This window comes from Typopeltis vanoorti, chromosome 11 (assembly GCF_054136105.1).
Source record: "Typopeltis vanoorti isolate ZY-2024b chromosome 11, IOZ_Tvanoo_1.0, whole genome shotgun sequence".
In the NCBI taxonomy this organism is placed as follows: Eukaryota; Metazoa; Arthropoda; class Arachnida; order Uropygi; family Thelyphonidae; genus Typopeltis; species Typopeltis vanoorti.
Genome location: NC_143559.1, coordinates 76,805,891 through 76,822,500, shown reverse-complemented (window position 1 = coordinate 76,822,500; position 16,610 = coordinate 76,805,891). Strand labels below are relative to the sequence as shown.

At 35.9% G+C, this 16,610-nt stretch overlaps 1 protein-coding gene across 1 annotated transcript in view; it reads left to right on the top strand.

The window, feature by feature from the left end:
• Positions 1-16,610, top strand: part of LOC150101762 (nicotinate-nucleotide pyrophosphorylase [carboxylating]-like) — a 51,218-nt gene that overhangs the window by 14,427 nt on the left and 20,181 nt on the right. Inside the window, exon 2 of the mRNA XM_090400977.1 lies at positions 9,701-9,832. Within this exon, the coding sequence (XP_090257103.1) occupies positions 9,701-9,832 (132 nt within the window). The remainder of the gene's footprint in view (positions 1-9,700; positions 9,833-16,610) is intronic.

The window sequence follows — 16,610 nt, the reverse complement described above, 5'->3', positions numbered from 1 at the left end:
GAGTGAAGAAGAGGACACAATTCGGAGTAAAGTGGATGACAAACATTATTAAACAGGAATTGCATGCGAAAAAGAGGCTATGGAAGAGATATAAGGAGACAGGTGAAGAGAAGATGCATGAAGAATATAAGACACAGGTCAGAAGAGTGACTAGTATGGTAAGAAAGGCGAAACTGGGATATGAAAGGAGATTGGCTCTAAGATCCAAAGAAAATCCTAGGGAATTTTTTAGCTATGTGGCCAGTAGGAGGAGAAATGACTGTGGAAGAATGATATTGTGGGATAAAAATGAGAATAGAGTGACTAATGCAGAGAACATAGTTGAATTGTTCAATGAACACTTTATTGGAGTATTTCATCCTGGAGGAGTCAGTTTTAATACTAGAGAGATAGGGCAGGTTCGAGGTTTTAGAGGTACAGGAGGAGAGTGTGTTTCAAATACTGAGTACTCTGGATGTCAGTAAAGCTGTGGGACTGGATGGTATTTCATCACAAGTTTTGAGAGAATGTGCTAGGGAACTGACAGTGCCTTTGACCTGGCTTTTCAATGAAAGTCTGGCTGCTGGAAAGGTGCCCATGGAATGGAAGGAAGGTAAGATAGTGCCATTGCATAAGGGTGGTAGCAGACTGGAAGTGTCTAATTATAGGCCAGTTTGTGTGTCATCAGTAGTTGTTAAGATCATGGAGAAAGTAGTGAGGGACCATATACAACATTGGGCAGATGAGAGTAATGTTATCTGTGAGAGTCAACATGGATTTGTTATGCTAGCCTTTTATAATAAAGTTACAAGAGCATTAGATGAGGGAAAGGCATATACTGCCATTTTCTTAGACTTAGCGAAGGCATTTGACAGGGTGCCACATGATAAGCTGATATTTAAGTTGCAGCACATGGGTCTGGATGTCAGATTAGTCAACTAGATTCAGGATTGGCAGTCTGATAGGTATCAGAGAGTTGTGTATGGTGGGGCAGTTTCAAGGAGGCAGAGGGTTACAAGTGGTGTCCCACAGGGCTCAGTACTGGGACCTATATTGTTTAACCTTTATATCAGTGACATTGTCAGTGGATTGCATGGGGATATTCAGTTGTTTGCAGATGATGTGAAGCTGGGAAGGATTATTAGTAATAGTGCAGATGTGGTAGCCCTGCAAGAGGATTTGAATAAGCTAGATAGATGGGCAAATGAATGGGGGTGTCGGTTTAATGCAGCAAAATGTAAGGTCTTGAGGTTTGGGAAACATCGATGGGACGCTGCATACTCTATGGGAGGAGTTATACTGGAGGAAGTAGGGGAGACTGGAAATCTGGGGTTGATGATTGATAGAAACCTGAAATTTAGGGGACATATTGCAAAGGTGGTGAAGGTAACACAGAGGATTACTGCAATAATGAGAAGGACACTGACCTGCAGAGATAAAATGGTTATCATTCCGTTGTATAAGACTCTGATCAGACCACACTTAGACTATTGTTCTAAGATTTGGTCCCCAGGATTTGAAGGGGATAAATTAACTGTGGAAAGGGTACAAAGGCAGATAACAAAGATGGTTTCAGAACTGTACAATGTTAGTTATGAGGATCGGCTGAGGGAATGTGGACTGCAGAGTTTGGTGGATAGAAGAAAGAGAGATGATATGATTGAGACTTTTAAACTGTTGAAAGGTGGTTACAGGGTTGATACTGGGGAGTTCTTTTGCTTGGTTGAACAGAGGGAAGGAGTGATGACAAGAGGCCATCCCTAGAAGTTACGAAAGGAAACCATGAGCAAGAGGGTGAGGAGTGGTTTCTTTGCATGGAGGGTGGTTGAACCATGGAATGCATTGCCTGATGGAGTGGTCAGAGTGAGGACAGTCAATGAGTTTAAGGAGTGGTATGATAGACTTTGTGTTTCTTAGGGGGGGGGACCTCCCATCAACGAGTCTTGATGGACTTTGTGTTTCTTAGGAAGGACCTCCCCACGATGAGTCTTTTGACTCCATGGAGGCCTGGATAATAATAATAATAATAATAAATGTGGTATTTTGTCAAATGCCATTGCAAAGTTCAGCAGATTCATGGTACAGCTATTTCCTTTATCCAATTCTGCTGCACTTTATTATAAAATGTGAATAAATTACTAAGACAGAACTTGCCCTTTACAAAACCATGCAGCCTACTATAGATTATCGTATCCCTATCCACCCACTCTTAAATTTTACTTTTAATCAGGGGCGAATTCTCCATGCTTGCTGCGCAAGCTCATTAATTGAAAAAGAAGTAACATTTATTTGTTAATAAAAGCATGCTTTTATAAGCATTCCATTTAGGCTTTTATTTTTGTAAACAGAAGACATCTTAAGCTTGCATGCGATAATTGAGCTTTACGTTGTATATCGAAGGCCGATGCTTGCTCGTCTAGTCAAAGCTACCTTGGCTTGCTCGGTTGTGGGAGCTTCCAAGTCCTCACTGCAGCACTGTGATTTCATGCGCGTGCATAGCCATTTCCGCTCCCTTCACGTCATCTTAAACACAGGCCATACACAGTCAAAGTAGCTCTAGCCAGTGAGCTTCAGCCAGCCTTTACAAGTGTGCGTGTTGCTTGGGAAAACTAAGTTACAACCAACTTTTTATGACGATGTTATTGACCAGTTCATAAACAAGAACCATAGGGTAGAATTTGTATTCAAGTAGCTAAATTGAAAAAGATAGAATATCATTTGTAAAATAAATGTTGTATTTGTATGATTAAATGTACATAAATTTCTAAATATATAGTTTTAAATGGTCAGTAATTCATTATTCTGCTAATCAGACTTCAATCACACCCCTCACTCCTTGAATGATAACAAGAGCAAGCGTGAATTTCAAGACCAGCATTCGCCCCTGCTTTTAACCAACTTTTCCAATGCCTTAACAACCACTCCTGATATATTAATTGGTCTGTAGTTTGCTACTTCTATCTTGGTGCCATCTTTATGTAAAAGAACCATCTTACCCTCTTTCCACTCCTTTGTACCTTGCCAGAGCTGAGACTTAGATTGAACAACTTCATCAGAGGCATTGCTAATTCTTTTGCACATTCACATAGTATATGGGCTAACATTCTATTCAGTCTCACTGCTGTATTCACATTAATATTTTTCAATATGCAGAGGACCTCCTGTTTATCTACCTCAATTTTGACATGCATCTCTGTCATATCAACAACTGCAAAATTCCACCTGGATGATACACCATTGCAAAATGATTACTCAGTAACTCAATTATTTCTTTTACCTCTGTCACTTTCTTACCATCAGCATTGATTAAAGTCATCCTTCCAAAGTAATTTTTATTCTTGCTGCATAATGAAAAAGTTTTATTTTTTTTGGGCCTTTCTCACCATACTAATCAACCATTTTGCTTGCACTTTGTACTGCACATGAATGAATATGTAAATAATATCTCCTCCTTGTTTCCATTTTTTTGCACCTTTATACTTTCACCATTCACTTTTTCTTTAATTCTCCTGTCTACTGTATTACACAATTGTTTCTGTGACTCCCATTTTGCCCTATGAAGGATGACATCCATTGTTTTACTACTTACTGTCTCCTCATTATTCATATTATTTTCAGCTACTTCTTTTATGCTCTCTTCATATTTCATGCACTATTTTACAACTTCCACCTATTCTAGAATGCTTTTACTATCTTTCCTCATGTTGTTAATATTGGTCACTTTGTACTCCTGCTTTCCACATTATTTGCATTTCTTGCACTCGCACATGAAATATTTACGACACATATTTACACTCTTTATCTCCACACTCATTTTCATGGTACAAACTGATCACTCTTGTAATGAATACGTAGAACATTCACTACATCATACAAAATCCCTCATGCTAAATTCACTGAACAAGGAAGCCTCTGTTGCCATTTTCCTTGTATGCTGGTGCCATGAAAAATGTGAATGATATTGCATGTTAATCTCTCTCTCTCTCTCTCTCTCACACACACACACACACACACTTTATAGTCTAAAGTGAGTAAGTAAGATGTTACAAAAATAATTACTAAAATTCATTAAAATAAAAGACATCTGTAGAACACATGCAGCACCACTTTTTATATATCAGGGGTAAATATTCCAGGTGTGCAGTGCTCATCCTCCAAATAGCAATATTAATGATATTATATTTTTGCATTTATTCCCTTTAAAGACTCCCATAATTGTTTCCAGACTTTGCGTGATTCCTAAAAGTAAACACCAGACTAATGTTTTATGAAGAGGACACTTTTCGACGTGTAAACTTTGCAACACATTCACGTTAATAGCCTGAGTGTGCGTTCAAAATACATACAACTTTTGAGCCCTTTGAGAAGATGTACAGATTATTGTTATTATTATATACCTTCAGGGAGTCCAAAGATTCATTCGAGGAGTGCAGCTGCTCTACAACTCTCCGTCTCCACTACTCCACTAATCGCAACTACCTTCATCATCTACACCAGTGCCATCTGCCACTGACCACCACCATTATTTTCACAGACAATCACAAACATCCATGCCCATGGCAGGATTCGAACCCGCAGCCTTTTGGCTGGAGAGCTGATACGCTAACCACTCGGCCAACCAGGCTGGCAATAGCAGGTCAAATTCTTAGCATTCTAGTAGTTTTAAACTGCTCAGAAGGTGAGGCAGGGTGAGCTCTGAGACAGTAACACCAAAAGGCTGTGATTGGTTATTGTGTCAACCAATCTAATTGAACCTTGTCATTTGTCATGAGTTGTTGTTTTTGTTTTCTGAGTTTCATCTGTTTTGCGTGTGTGAAGTGTGAATTGACGTGATAGGCAAGTTTTTTTATATATATAATGTAGACAAGTTTTCAATATATATAATTTTTGATAATTTATAACTTTTTGTGCATATTTACAATGGGAAACAGTATTGTAGTCAAAGGAGGTAAGCCTCGTCCTCCTCTTCCAAATTTTATACTTTGAATAATTCAAATATACCAACCAAATATAGCATTCTCCTTCATTATTGTTTTCTAATACACATTGTCCCCCACTCTGCACAGATTTGGTTACAATTAATTGATAAATTAAAGTATTCAAAGTTATCCTTAATTGCATTAGACCAATTAAGATGAGCACTGATGTGCTATACACCCTTAAAACTTTCATACATGATAAAGATGCAATCATACGGTCAAACTGACGTGAATTTTGTAGCATGGATTGCATAAGCCACAACGGCACACCCTTTCACATTCTGCTTAAGTGACCATATCACCTGAAATTAGCTCTACTAATGTATTCCAGAATGCTAAAAATGGCAAGTTCTTTCATAATATCATCATTTTTAATGTGATACTGCCATTGATGCCATCTATTCATCTCTCCTAATCTTTCTCAGAACTCATATACATTATTTGGAAAGAAGTCAAAAGACACCCCCACGGGTAATGTGCATTGTGACATGTAATGAGTCACGTTTGTAATCAGTATAAATTGGAGGAATATGATGCTCTGAAGTCGGTCAACTGTGTCAGTTTGAAATGGCTGCAAGAAGGAAACTGACAGAGTTTGAAAGAGGCATTGTGATAGGATGCCATGTTGTAGGCCTATCATTTTGGCATATTGACAGATTGGGCCATTTCAGCTCAATAATCAGTGATATCATACTGAGATGGATGCATAGGGAGTTAAATATAAGTACTACCTGCAGTGGACGACCTAGCACACTCATCAAACGTGACTGTAGGGTGCTATGAAGGATAATATGTAAATACTGCTATTTGTTGGCCAGTACGTTGAATGCAGAGTTCCGGGCATCAACTGGAACACGAATCTGCACAAAAGCATTCAGAACCAAGGCTCACAATATAGGTTTCCATGGCAGAACTGCAATATGTGTGTTCGGGTAGGACCTGAACCAGCATGCAGCGTCATCTTCAGTGGTGCAAAGAGCATGTACAGTGGGATGTAGAAGTTTGGAAAGCTGTATTATGGAGTGATGAATCACACTGCATCCTCTTCCAAGCAGATGGACGGTGTGGCAGTGTTCAGTAAATGTTTCTTACCAGATGTGTAACCCAGACTATGAAATTCGAAGGTGGTGGTGGTGTAATGGTATGGCCTTGAACCCTGTTTGTGGTGCCCTGAACATTGAACACCAAGAGATATTGAACATTCTGGACAAGTGCTTATTTTGTGGCATTTCTACAGAACTGACCATTGTCTCTTTCAGCAAGACAGTGCACTGCGTCATAAGGCTGCATGGTTTGTTGACATGAACATCACCACACTTGACCGACATCCACAGAGCCCCGATCTTAATCCTTAATTAGACTCAATGCTCCAGTTCATCCTGTGGGATGAATTGGAGTATTGAGTGAGGTCAAGTGACATCTGTCCCATAATAGTCCAGGGCCTTATTACATGCCTATAGGAAGAATGATCCAAAATTCCTATCAATTGCCATTGTATGCTTGTTGAAAGCATTCTCCATAGGAGTGCTGCAATTACTGCAGCAAAAAGAGGTCCTACATCTTATTAAGGTAGGCACCATGGCTGTTTGTTCCTCACACTGTGATGTCTGTTGACTTGTTTCCAAGCAATGTATGTGGTCTCCAGACTTTAATCAAGTGTTTTATTTTCTAAACCAGCTCTCAGATGTACAAGTTAAAATTGATTTGAACACTGTCTTGTATACAGCTAGTTTTGTGTTTTACTAATTTCTCTATATCATATATATGATATACTAATTTCTGTATATCATATATATGATATATTATATAAATATGTAATATATACATATTTTATATATATAAATTTGTAATGTGTGTATATATCATCAAAATGTAAGTTAGAAAGCGAAAGATGTTAGCAGTGCAATGCGTGTTTGAAGAAAGCACTGTTAGACTGTACACACAGTCAGGATGATAAATCAGGTAGAGTAATTTAGATGGATGAACTGCATTATTAAGCAGGAGTTGCCAAAAAAAAGAAAGTTGGGAGGGGTTATAAAGAGAAAGGTGATCAGCAAGTTTATGAACAGTATAGAGCATAGGCAGAACTAATTGCCTGTGTGGTAAGGAAGAAAGGCCAAAGCTAATTATGAAAGAAAGCTAGCTGATGAAGCCAAAGGCAATCCCAAAGAGTTCTGCTGCTGTGTGACAAGTAAAAGTAAGATGACTATGGAAGGATGACTAATGAGAGTTGATAGTAGGGGATTTTCACATCAACAAATGAAATAGTTGAGTTACTAAGTAATCATGTTACAAAGATGTAACATCTATGGTACATCTTTTCAAAAGACATTGACTGATTGACAAAGACATAGATGTGACATTGACTAATGTGAGAATATTATTATATATGGGTATCTCCATGTAGTCAGAAGACTCATTGTGGAGACCCATCTATTCATTGTAAGGATACTCATAACTAGTGTTGGCCATCCATTCCACTGATTCACCTATCTCAAGCAAAAAATCTATTCTTCACACCCTTACTAAGGATACTCTTGCACAACTTCCAAGGGTGACCCTTAACTCTCTCTCTCTCACAGGCAGATCCTGTATTGCAGAAGCTTCATGCAGATAAAGCCATGGTATTAGATAGGATATCAGCCTGTGTTTTAAGAGAATGTGCAAGGAATTTGACAACTTCTTTGACCAAGCTGATTAAGCTTCAGTTCTGGGAACCAAGGGATTGGAAAAAAAGGTAAAATAGTTCCATTGCATAAAGGAAACTCTGAGACAGTGGTGGCAAATTTTCGATCAATTAGCATTTTTGGTTTTGGTGTTTAAGGTGTTAGAGAAATTGGTAAAAGACAGAATTCTGTTCTTGGGTAGAGAGGAATATGATACTTTGTAAGTGGCAGAATAGTTTTTCAGAAGTAAGTCATGCTTTAGTAATTTGCTTTATATAATAAAGGCATTTGACTAGATACCACATGGAACTTGGTTGCATAAATTGGAGCAAATGGGGATGGATATGAAGAGGGTGGCTGATGGACAAATATCAAAAATTAGTACATTGAGGAATTGAATCCAGGAAAATATGGGTGACGAGATATTGCAGCACTCAGTTCTGGGTCCAGTGTAGTTTAACTTGTACATTAGTGATGCAGGAAATGATTTAAGGGGTAACATTCAGTTGTTTGCTGATGATTCAAAGCTGTGTAGAAAATTTTTTCACATGCTTTCATAAATTGTATGTGACAAAAAATTAAACAAGATGAGGATAAAACAAGAATATAATTTCTTGTCATGTTAGGATGAAGAGATCACAAGCTTGGAACTGAATTGCAGGACATTGATAAGGTCAGGAATTTAGGGAATAATTCAGGACACAGGAAATATTTCAGAGAGCATGTTGTAAAAGTTGCCAAAATATCACATCAGATTGTGATTGTTAAAAAATACACTGACAAGCAGGAAAAGGTTATTTTGATTTACTTTTATAAGAGTTTACCAATGTTACATCTGGACTACAGGCAGATCTGGTCACCTTCTGGAATGAGGAAGTGGTGGAGATGATCTAGAGGTGTGACCAAAATTGTGCTATGTCTATGGAAGCTCTCTGTTGGAAGACCGAGGGTCTGTGAGCTTCAAAGGCCAGTTGATAAGTGAAAAAGAGGGGACATGATAGAAATATTGATGTTATCATAGGGATTTTATTGGAGATTGATTGGAGATCTGAATCATCAAAGACTTGATATCCAGTCAAGTTGTTGGAAGGAAGGGAAGGGTCATCACACCTGGAAATTGTCTAAGAGTGTGGTTAGAAATGGTTTTGGGGCTATTTTTTTTTGTATTTTTCAAAGGTCATGAATGGGTTTGCCAGAAGTGGCTATGGGTGTTATTGGTGAATGAGTTCAAGGTGATAAGTATTGTGTGAATAATGATTAGTGTGCCTCCCATGATGAGTATTTGCCTCCATGGAGATGCCTAAGAAAATAATAGCATTACTGGCCTTGGTTGGCTGAGTGGTTAATGTACCTACTTTCCATCCAACAGACTGCAGGTTCGAATCCTGCCGTGGGCATAGAAGTTTGTGATGGTCTTTCATCTTTCACTTGTTGGAGGCCTGAAGCGGCTTGAAAAAGTTCCATGTTTGGTCTCTAAAGCTGGATTTCTAGACTATGTAAAAATAAATAAAACAATAAAAAAAATACAAAAATAAGTGTTTTAGTCTACCAAAAAGTAAGCTAAAGAAATACATACATATACAAAAAAAAAAAAAATAAATAATAAAAACATATTACAAGAGAATTCACTGATTGAGAATCAAATGATTTTTTTGAGTCTCAAAAAGCCATAATTTCATTTGTTATTTTTGAAGCTTTTGCATTACACTAATATGAGTTATTAAAATATAATTAACAACTGATATGTGGTTTCTCTCAGATGGAATAAGTTCAGAGTTTCATTTATCTCTAGAAATATGAGATGAACAGTATAGTAGATAATGTATGACATAAAATTACAGCCTCTATGCCATAAAGATGGTAGCAAATATTTTCTTGGGTTCTCTGAGGCGGATGTTAATAGATCTTGCTGTCTATCCATAGCAGGCCTGCTTATAGAGCACTTAGTTATAAATGGTAAAGTTAAATCAATAATAATTAATTTAGCTCCTTTTTTTATATGTTTGCACTAAATTTAAATGGAATAGATTTATATAAATAAAATTATTTTAAATATAATAATTTCATTTCATTTAGGCTGTTGATGTTGCTCGTAGTGTTGGAGGATTTTCACAAAAAATTGAAGTGGAATGTCAATCGCTAGAAGAGGCAAATGAGGCTGGGAAAGCAGGATGCGATGTAATAATGTTGGATAACTTTCCACCACTTGTAAGTTCATAGTAAAAAGTTTAACAATTTCATTAATAAACTTATTTTATATCCAAATATAACACGTTGATTTTAATTGGTTGATATAAGACCTACTAGATAACTGTTCCACTCATATTACTACTAGTATGCTATAGGTTTATAACTTCATGTGGATGGGATTGTTAAAAAAAAACCTCTACTTATGTAAAATCCAAATAGCCATTATGGGTCTTGCTGGTGTTATAAAGTTTTCAAAATTTTAACTTAGCATGTTCCCAGTCTAACAAATGTACTTCACATTTTGATTAGAAGTAAAAGAATATTTTTTATCCTTCTGAGAAGAAAAGCCAGTGGTTCCCATATTTTGCAAATGAAATGATTGAAAACTATTAACCTGATTTATCTTCTGTTAGGAAATTCATGAAAACACAACTGCAGATTTCTCATCTTTAATAACAAAGTGGAAAGTTCAATCCTGTATTTGAATCCTTAAATTCAAATGCTCCTGTGTTTTTTTTTAGTCATGGATAATAACTCTAAAAAATTTCTTTCTTTCCATTATCTCCTTCCAAGTTCATGACTTATTTCTTGTTTTTTTTATATACTTAGATGGTTAAGGCATGTAGAAAAATATAATTTATTAGGACTCCAATATACTTCATCCATTGTTGCATGGACATTGTCAGGGAGAGGAGAGAAGATCATTTAATTACATTCAAAATATGAATCACAAGATGTGAGTCATGTAGCTTGTCTTACTCACAGTTGAGTTAGTAAGAGAATACACTATTAGAGTTCAAAGGAACAAATTGGATAGCTTCTGCAATTCTAAAAATTAAACAACATAATCATGTTTAAAAAAATTATGAACAGCTAATGGCAATCATTTCCCAGAACTCGCAGATAGGCATACAATCAGGGCAGTTAAAATTCAGATGGTGTCATATGGTTTCAAGGAACAGACATTCAAATTTAAACCTGCTGGAATGAAGAATCTTGGTTTGTTTTAAAGAACTCTGTGTCTAATGTCAAAAGCATGATAAACATAACCAGACTTGTCAGAATCTAAAAATGTCTCTTCATTGAAACTTGTGAAACCTTGCATCATCATCATCATCATCTGAATCTTAACTGCTCTAATTGTATGCCTGTCCCTAATTTCTGGGAAGTGATTGCCATTAACTTTTTTTTTAATTTACCGTATATTACTGCGTATAATGCGAAAAATTTATGGTAAAAAATACTACTCAAAGTTAGGTGTTTGCATTATATGCTGATCTTAAAAAATGTAACATCTTATTAAGACTTGCACACACAATATATACTACCTAATGCCTATGGAACCAAATCTACTTGACCCACTCGCATTCGGCGACCGAGCGTGCATCGTATCTGTGCATAAAGCCAGTAATGTAAGTAGTGCTAATATCCCACCCCCTTGGCGGGATATTAGCAGTTATATCGGTTTAACCACAGTTCATTTTAAATATTAAAATAAACGTTAAACAAACCTAGCCTAAAAATGAGCCAACAGAAACGTAACCGTTCATCTTTTGAAGCAGGATTTAAATTGTGTGTCGTGCAGTTTGCAGAAGAACATAATAACAGTGTTGCTATGAGAGAATTTGGTGTAGCAGAGAGTAATATTAGACTTTGGCATAAGCAAAAAGACAGTCCTAAAAAAATCTCCAAAACCAAACGTGCCCGTCGTGGAGATGTAGCATCCTTTCCAGAACTCAAGGAAGAGCTAAATGAATGGATTTTGATGCAACGACAAGATGGCATTATAGTAACAAGAAATGCAATTCGTTTTCGAGCTCTACAACTCAAGAATGGTAAATTCAAGGACACACCAGGTATTTCATCTTTTCTTGCTTTGCCTGGGTGGTGCAACTGATTTATGGAACGCACATTACGACACCAAACAATTATTACGCACAAGTTACCAAAGCAGCTTGAAGAAAAAGTGGAGTTCTTCCATAAATTTATCATAAAATTACAGAAGTGTCACGGATATGAACTTTCCCAAATAGGCAATATGGATGAGACGCCCATGTACTTTGATATGCCTGGGAATTGAAAAGTAAACTCAGTTGGAAAAGAGTATCTCATAAAAACAATGGGACATGAAAAAATGCATATTACCATTGTTCTAGCATGCATGGCAGACGGAACCAAATTAAAGCCGACAGTGATATTTAAAAGGAAGAAAATTCCGAAGCGCATGAAATTTCCACCAGGTGTCATTGTTCGTGCCAATCAGAAAGGTTGGATGGATGAAGGTGTACATTTGTGGCTGGATCAAGTATGGAACATACGTCCAGGCAGCTTGTTGCGTCAACGAAGCATGCTAGTCTGGGATATGTTCCGGGTGCATTTAACGGAGGCAAGCAAAGAGAAAGCACGTGAGTTATGTACAGACCTAGCAGTCATACCGGGTGGTCTAACTTCCGTTTTTCAGCCGTTTAAAGATCACTTACGTGAAAAATGGAGAGAATGGATGTCATCTGGTTTGGTGAAGATGACAAAGGGTGGGAATTTTCAGAAGCCTGAGATGAGATCAGAAGTCTGGGTTAAAGAAGCTTGGGATTTGATACCATCTGAAATGATTCAACGCGCATTTCCTAAATGTGGAATAAGTAATTCAATGGATGGATCCAAAGATGACGTCATATACGAAAGTGAGGATGATGCACAACAAAATGGAGAGCATGATGACGATGACGACAACTGCTACACTGATGATGCAATGCCTACAGATGAATTTATAAATGAAATGTTTGATGACTCAAAAGATGAAGAATTTAAAGAATTTTGACTTTTTTTAAAAATAAATATTTCTTTCGTTAATTCGTATCGTATTATTTATAATGTTATGGAAGAAGATTAACAAATCGCATTATACGTGAATGAAGTATAATGACATGGCATTTTAGGGCTAGTTTTCAAACAAAAGTTCTAGTTCGCATTATATGCGAAAATATATGGTAATTTTGAGTTACAGAAGCTATCCAAGTTATTCATTTGAATTCTAATAGTGCATTCTCCTTTCAACTTGGCTGTGACTAAGACATGAGCTAGTAAAAACATGCTATGCGACTCATATCTTTTGACTTTTGTTTTGAATGTGGTTAACTGATCTTTTCTCTCCCTAATAATGTCCATATAACTGGATGAAATATATTGGAGTTTAATAAATCCTATTTTTCTCTGTGTCAACCATAGAATGTGTGTATAGTATACACGTTCTTTCTATATGAAAGACTACTAGAAAAAATGAGCAAACATTAAAACTCAACTTGCCATATTTCTATTTTCGTGGACAGTTGTGTATAGTCATTACTGTACTAACATAACATCCAATAACTTTTAAAGTTCTTTTTCTATAAAAATGTGTTATCAAGTTCCACAATTTCCTGTGGAAATTGTGGAACTTGATAACATTTTTTCCAACATGATAACATTTTTCCAACATGAACTTGATAACTATTTTTCCAACAGCTGGTATTTGAGTTTGCAGCATAACAGTTAACTTTAAAATATTTTTATATGAAAGATTTCAAGAGAATTAATTATCCAAAATTCTCTTAATTTCTTTCCAACAGCTGTATCACAGTTACCATATTCTTCTCACTTGTGCATGCTCAAGCATGTATGATACAGATGCATGTTTTTTCTGGTGGACAACTAGATGCTCATGGAATGAGTAGTTCTTAGTAGAGTGGGTGACATTTTGTAATGTTATCATTGCAAGAATTGGATGAGAAGAATGAAGCCAGTCAGTCAGCCTTGTCTTTGGGTGATGTTGCAGTAGTACCATCTGGATCTGAGAGGTGGTCAGAGTTGTGCCCAGTGATCTTGTCTAGGGATCAGAGGACTCAACTGCCTTTAGAACAGAAGACAAATTTGTGGTATTTGGCTTAGATTTGATAGATTTTTTGCAGTTGTTGCAGTGTAGGCTGAGTGGGATGCTAAGGTTTTAGTCTCAAGCCATTCATGATACAGTGAATATTTTTCATAGACCTCCATGGAAAACTTGTTGGAGAATCAAGATCTTGGATAGTGGTTGGGAATTTTGGGTGGAGTGAAGATCTTCATTTCAGTTAGAATTATTTCTTTTATTCGTTCTGAGCAGGTGGTCAGATCAGGAGAACTGAAGCAGTAATTAGAACATAGATTTCTGGGAGTAGAAGTTATGGAGGTGGATAACCATTGTAGCCTTTTTGATGGTTATCCACTCACAGGGCACACTCAACAGAAACCAAAGAATGATTTATGTGATATTTGGAAGTCACTTATTAGTTCTTTCCACACATCAGACTAACTCTTCTGCTAACTATCATACCCACTGAACAATGACTTACCCATGCTGGCCTCAATGTTCCACGTGTTTCTGTTTTTTTTTCTTTTGTGTAATAGTTCCTACATGTTCAGTTTTAATTATGTAATAGTTCATGTTTACAACCTATTGTATGTTTTTGTTCTTCCTAACCCAGAAGAAGTCACTAGCTTATTTGCCAAAACTAGTTGGTTTAACTATCTATATTAAACCAAGTGTTAGTTATCATTTGTATTTTTGTTTGTATTTTGGTCAAAAAATGTTCATCGTGATATATCTACTAGAACAAACTGATGAATTCTGACCGAGCTGCATAGGTATAATGCTCTGTTAAAAGAAATCCACTATAGCAAACTATCACATACGATATCTGTATTAAAATTGATATCCTGCATATTGAAAATAAAATTAACTTATAAGTTAATAATACAGTACTAATTTATAAAAGTTATTTAAACATTTATTTCTTTTTGATATGTCATGGAAAGACATTTTGAGATGTTATTTTTGGGTTTAAGCAAAATTCTTTAGATGAGAAATTTAATGAATAAATGTGTTCATATGATTTGTCAAATTTTATTGTATGCTATTACCTGTGAGAGAATCCAAAGTTACCACTGTAATTCATTTTGGGAATAACTGACTTATCTCAGCATTTAAATCCTGTGAAATGAAGATATGTTATAAATTCTGCTTGTTTCATTACAAAATTATAATTAAGTACCTTTCCCTCATTATTATTATTAACATCTGACCTTCATGGAGTCGGAGAACTCATCATGGGATTATGAAATGAACTTTTATCAGCATTTCAAACAAAACATTGAAAACCAGTGATAGTGGTACACAATAACAGCAGAGCATGTGCAGAGAAAAAAAATAATGCTAACAGAAGAGAGCACAGCAGGAGGCGAATTGTGGAGTTTATGTCTTCAGTGTATGAAGATTAAACAGAAATTAGAAGAAAAGTTGGAAATGAAAGACTGAGAGAAGAATCCTTTAAATTTAATATCTTAATTTTTTTCAGGGTTCTGTGATTTTAGGATGTAGAAAAAATAATTCAACTTAGCTATGTTGCTCTTATATGGGATGTAAATTAAAGATTTTTATTTTGATTACAAAGGTGTCTGAACACTTTTTTACTCTCTTAATGAGTTAAATAGTTTTAAGGTTAATTAAGAGGTTAAGTTATATATGGATATGAATCTATGTGCAAGGTTAATTTGGCATTTAGTTTCAGATGTTTTCTTTTTATTTTATTAAACCACTGATTTGAGGGGAGTAATTGACTAATGGTGGGATTAACAGGATTAAATGCAGAAGGGAAAAAAAAAACCTCTTTCCAACAATCTACTATAATGAACTATTTCCTCAGTTTGTTATAATGAGAGTTGACTGTATGTACATTAGCACCCACAGTGCTAATGTACATTAAGTTTACACCCATCCATGGATGGAATCCATACGAACTAATTATGAACAAGACTTATTTGTGGTTAATATTTATAATACACTTTCATTTATAGTGCAGCTCAGTTTGGCAGTGTCATATGGAAAGATTAAACTTTTATAGTAAAATAGCTGTAATAGACAAATAGCTCTAAAATGTGATTTTGGTGTTTTTAGATCACTTTGCATTTATTTCTACTAATATATTTTTTTCTATCACTTATAAGTTAAAAAGAAGTTTTCTCATTTATGATGATAAAAAATATAGTTCAATAAATATTACCCCCTCTATGTCCTGCAAGGTAACTTTTCACAGTGATAGGTAATGGTGGACAAAACAAGCAAAGCATTCAGGAGTGTATACTCTTGGTAAGACCACCTAGTGTTAAGGTTGTTTCACATTGTCTTTAGCTAAAGGTTGTAAGCAAACACGAGAGGAGATAAGTCGTCCATCTTTACTACTCACTAGAGCAAACAAGGACCATATCATTTCTTGAAGACACTAAGAGAGGTGATGAAACTATGCTAATGGTGTCAGTGACACATCAAAGAATATAAAGATAATTAAATGTGAATTTTATAATGAGAGTTGACTGTATGTACATTAGCACCCACAGTGCTAATGTACATTAAGTTTACAACCATCCATGGATGGAATCCATACGAACTAATTATGAACAAGACTTATTTGTGGTTAATATTTATAATACACTTTCATTTAATTGAATGAATTGAGAGGCATATTTATGAGAGGAAAATGGAATGTTAGGTCATTATATTAAAGTGACAAGTTCAGGATATCATAACTGGAACTTGCTATGAATGGTCCATCATTGGCATATGTGAGAAAAGATGACCATAATCTGGTTAACTAACACAGATGAAGGAATTTTTGTTCTTTACTCTGGTACTCCCGAAGAAGGGAGGGAGGGGTAGGTTTCCTGATCAAAAGAATATCAAGCACTTGGTAATACTTTAGTGAGTAGATTTGCAGTAGTAAGATTGCAG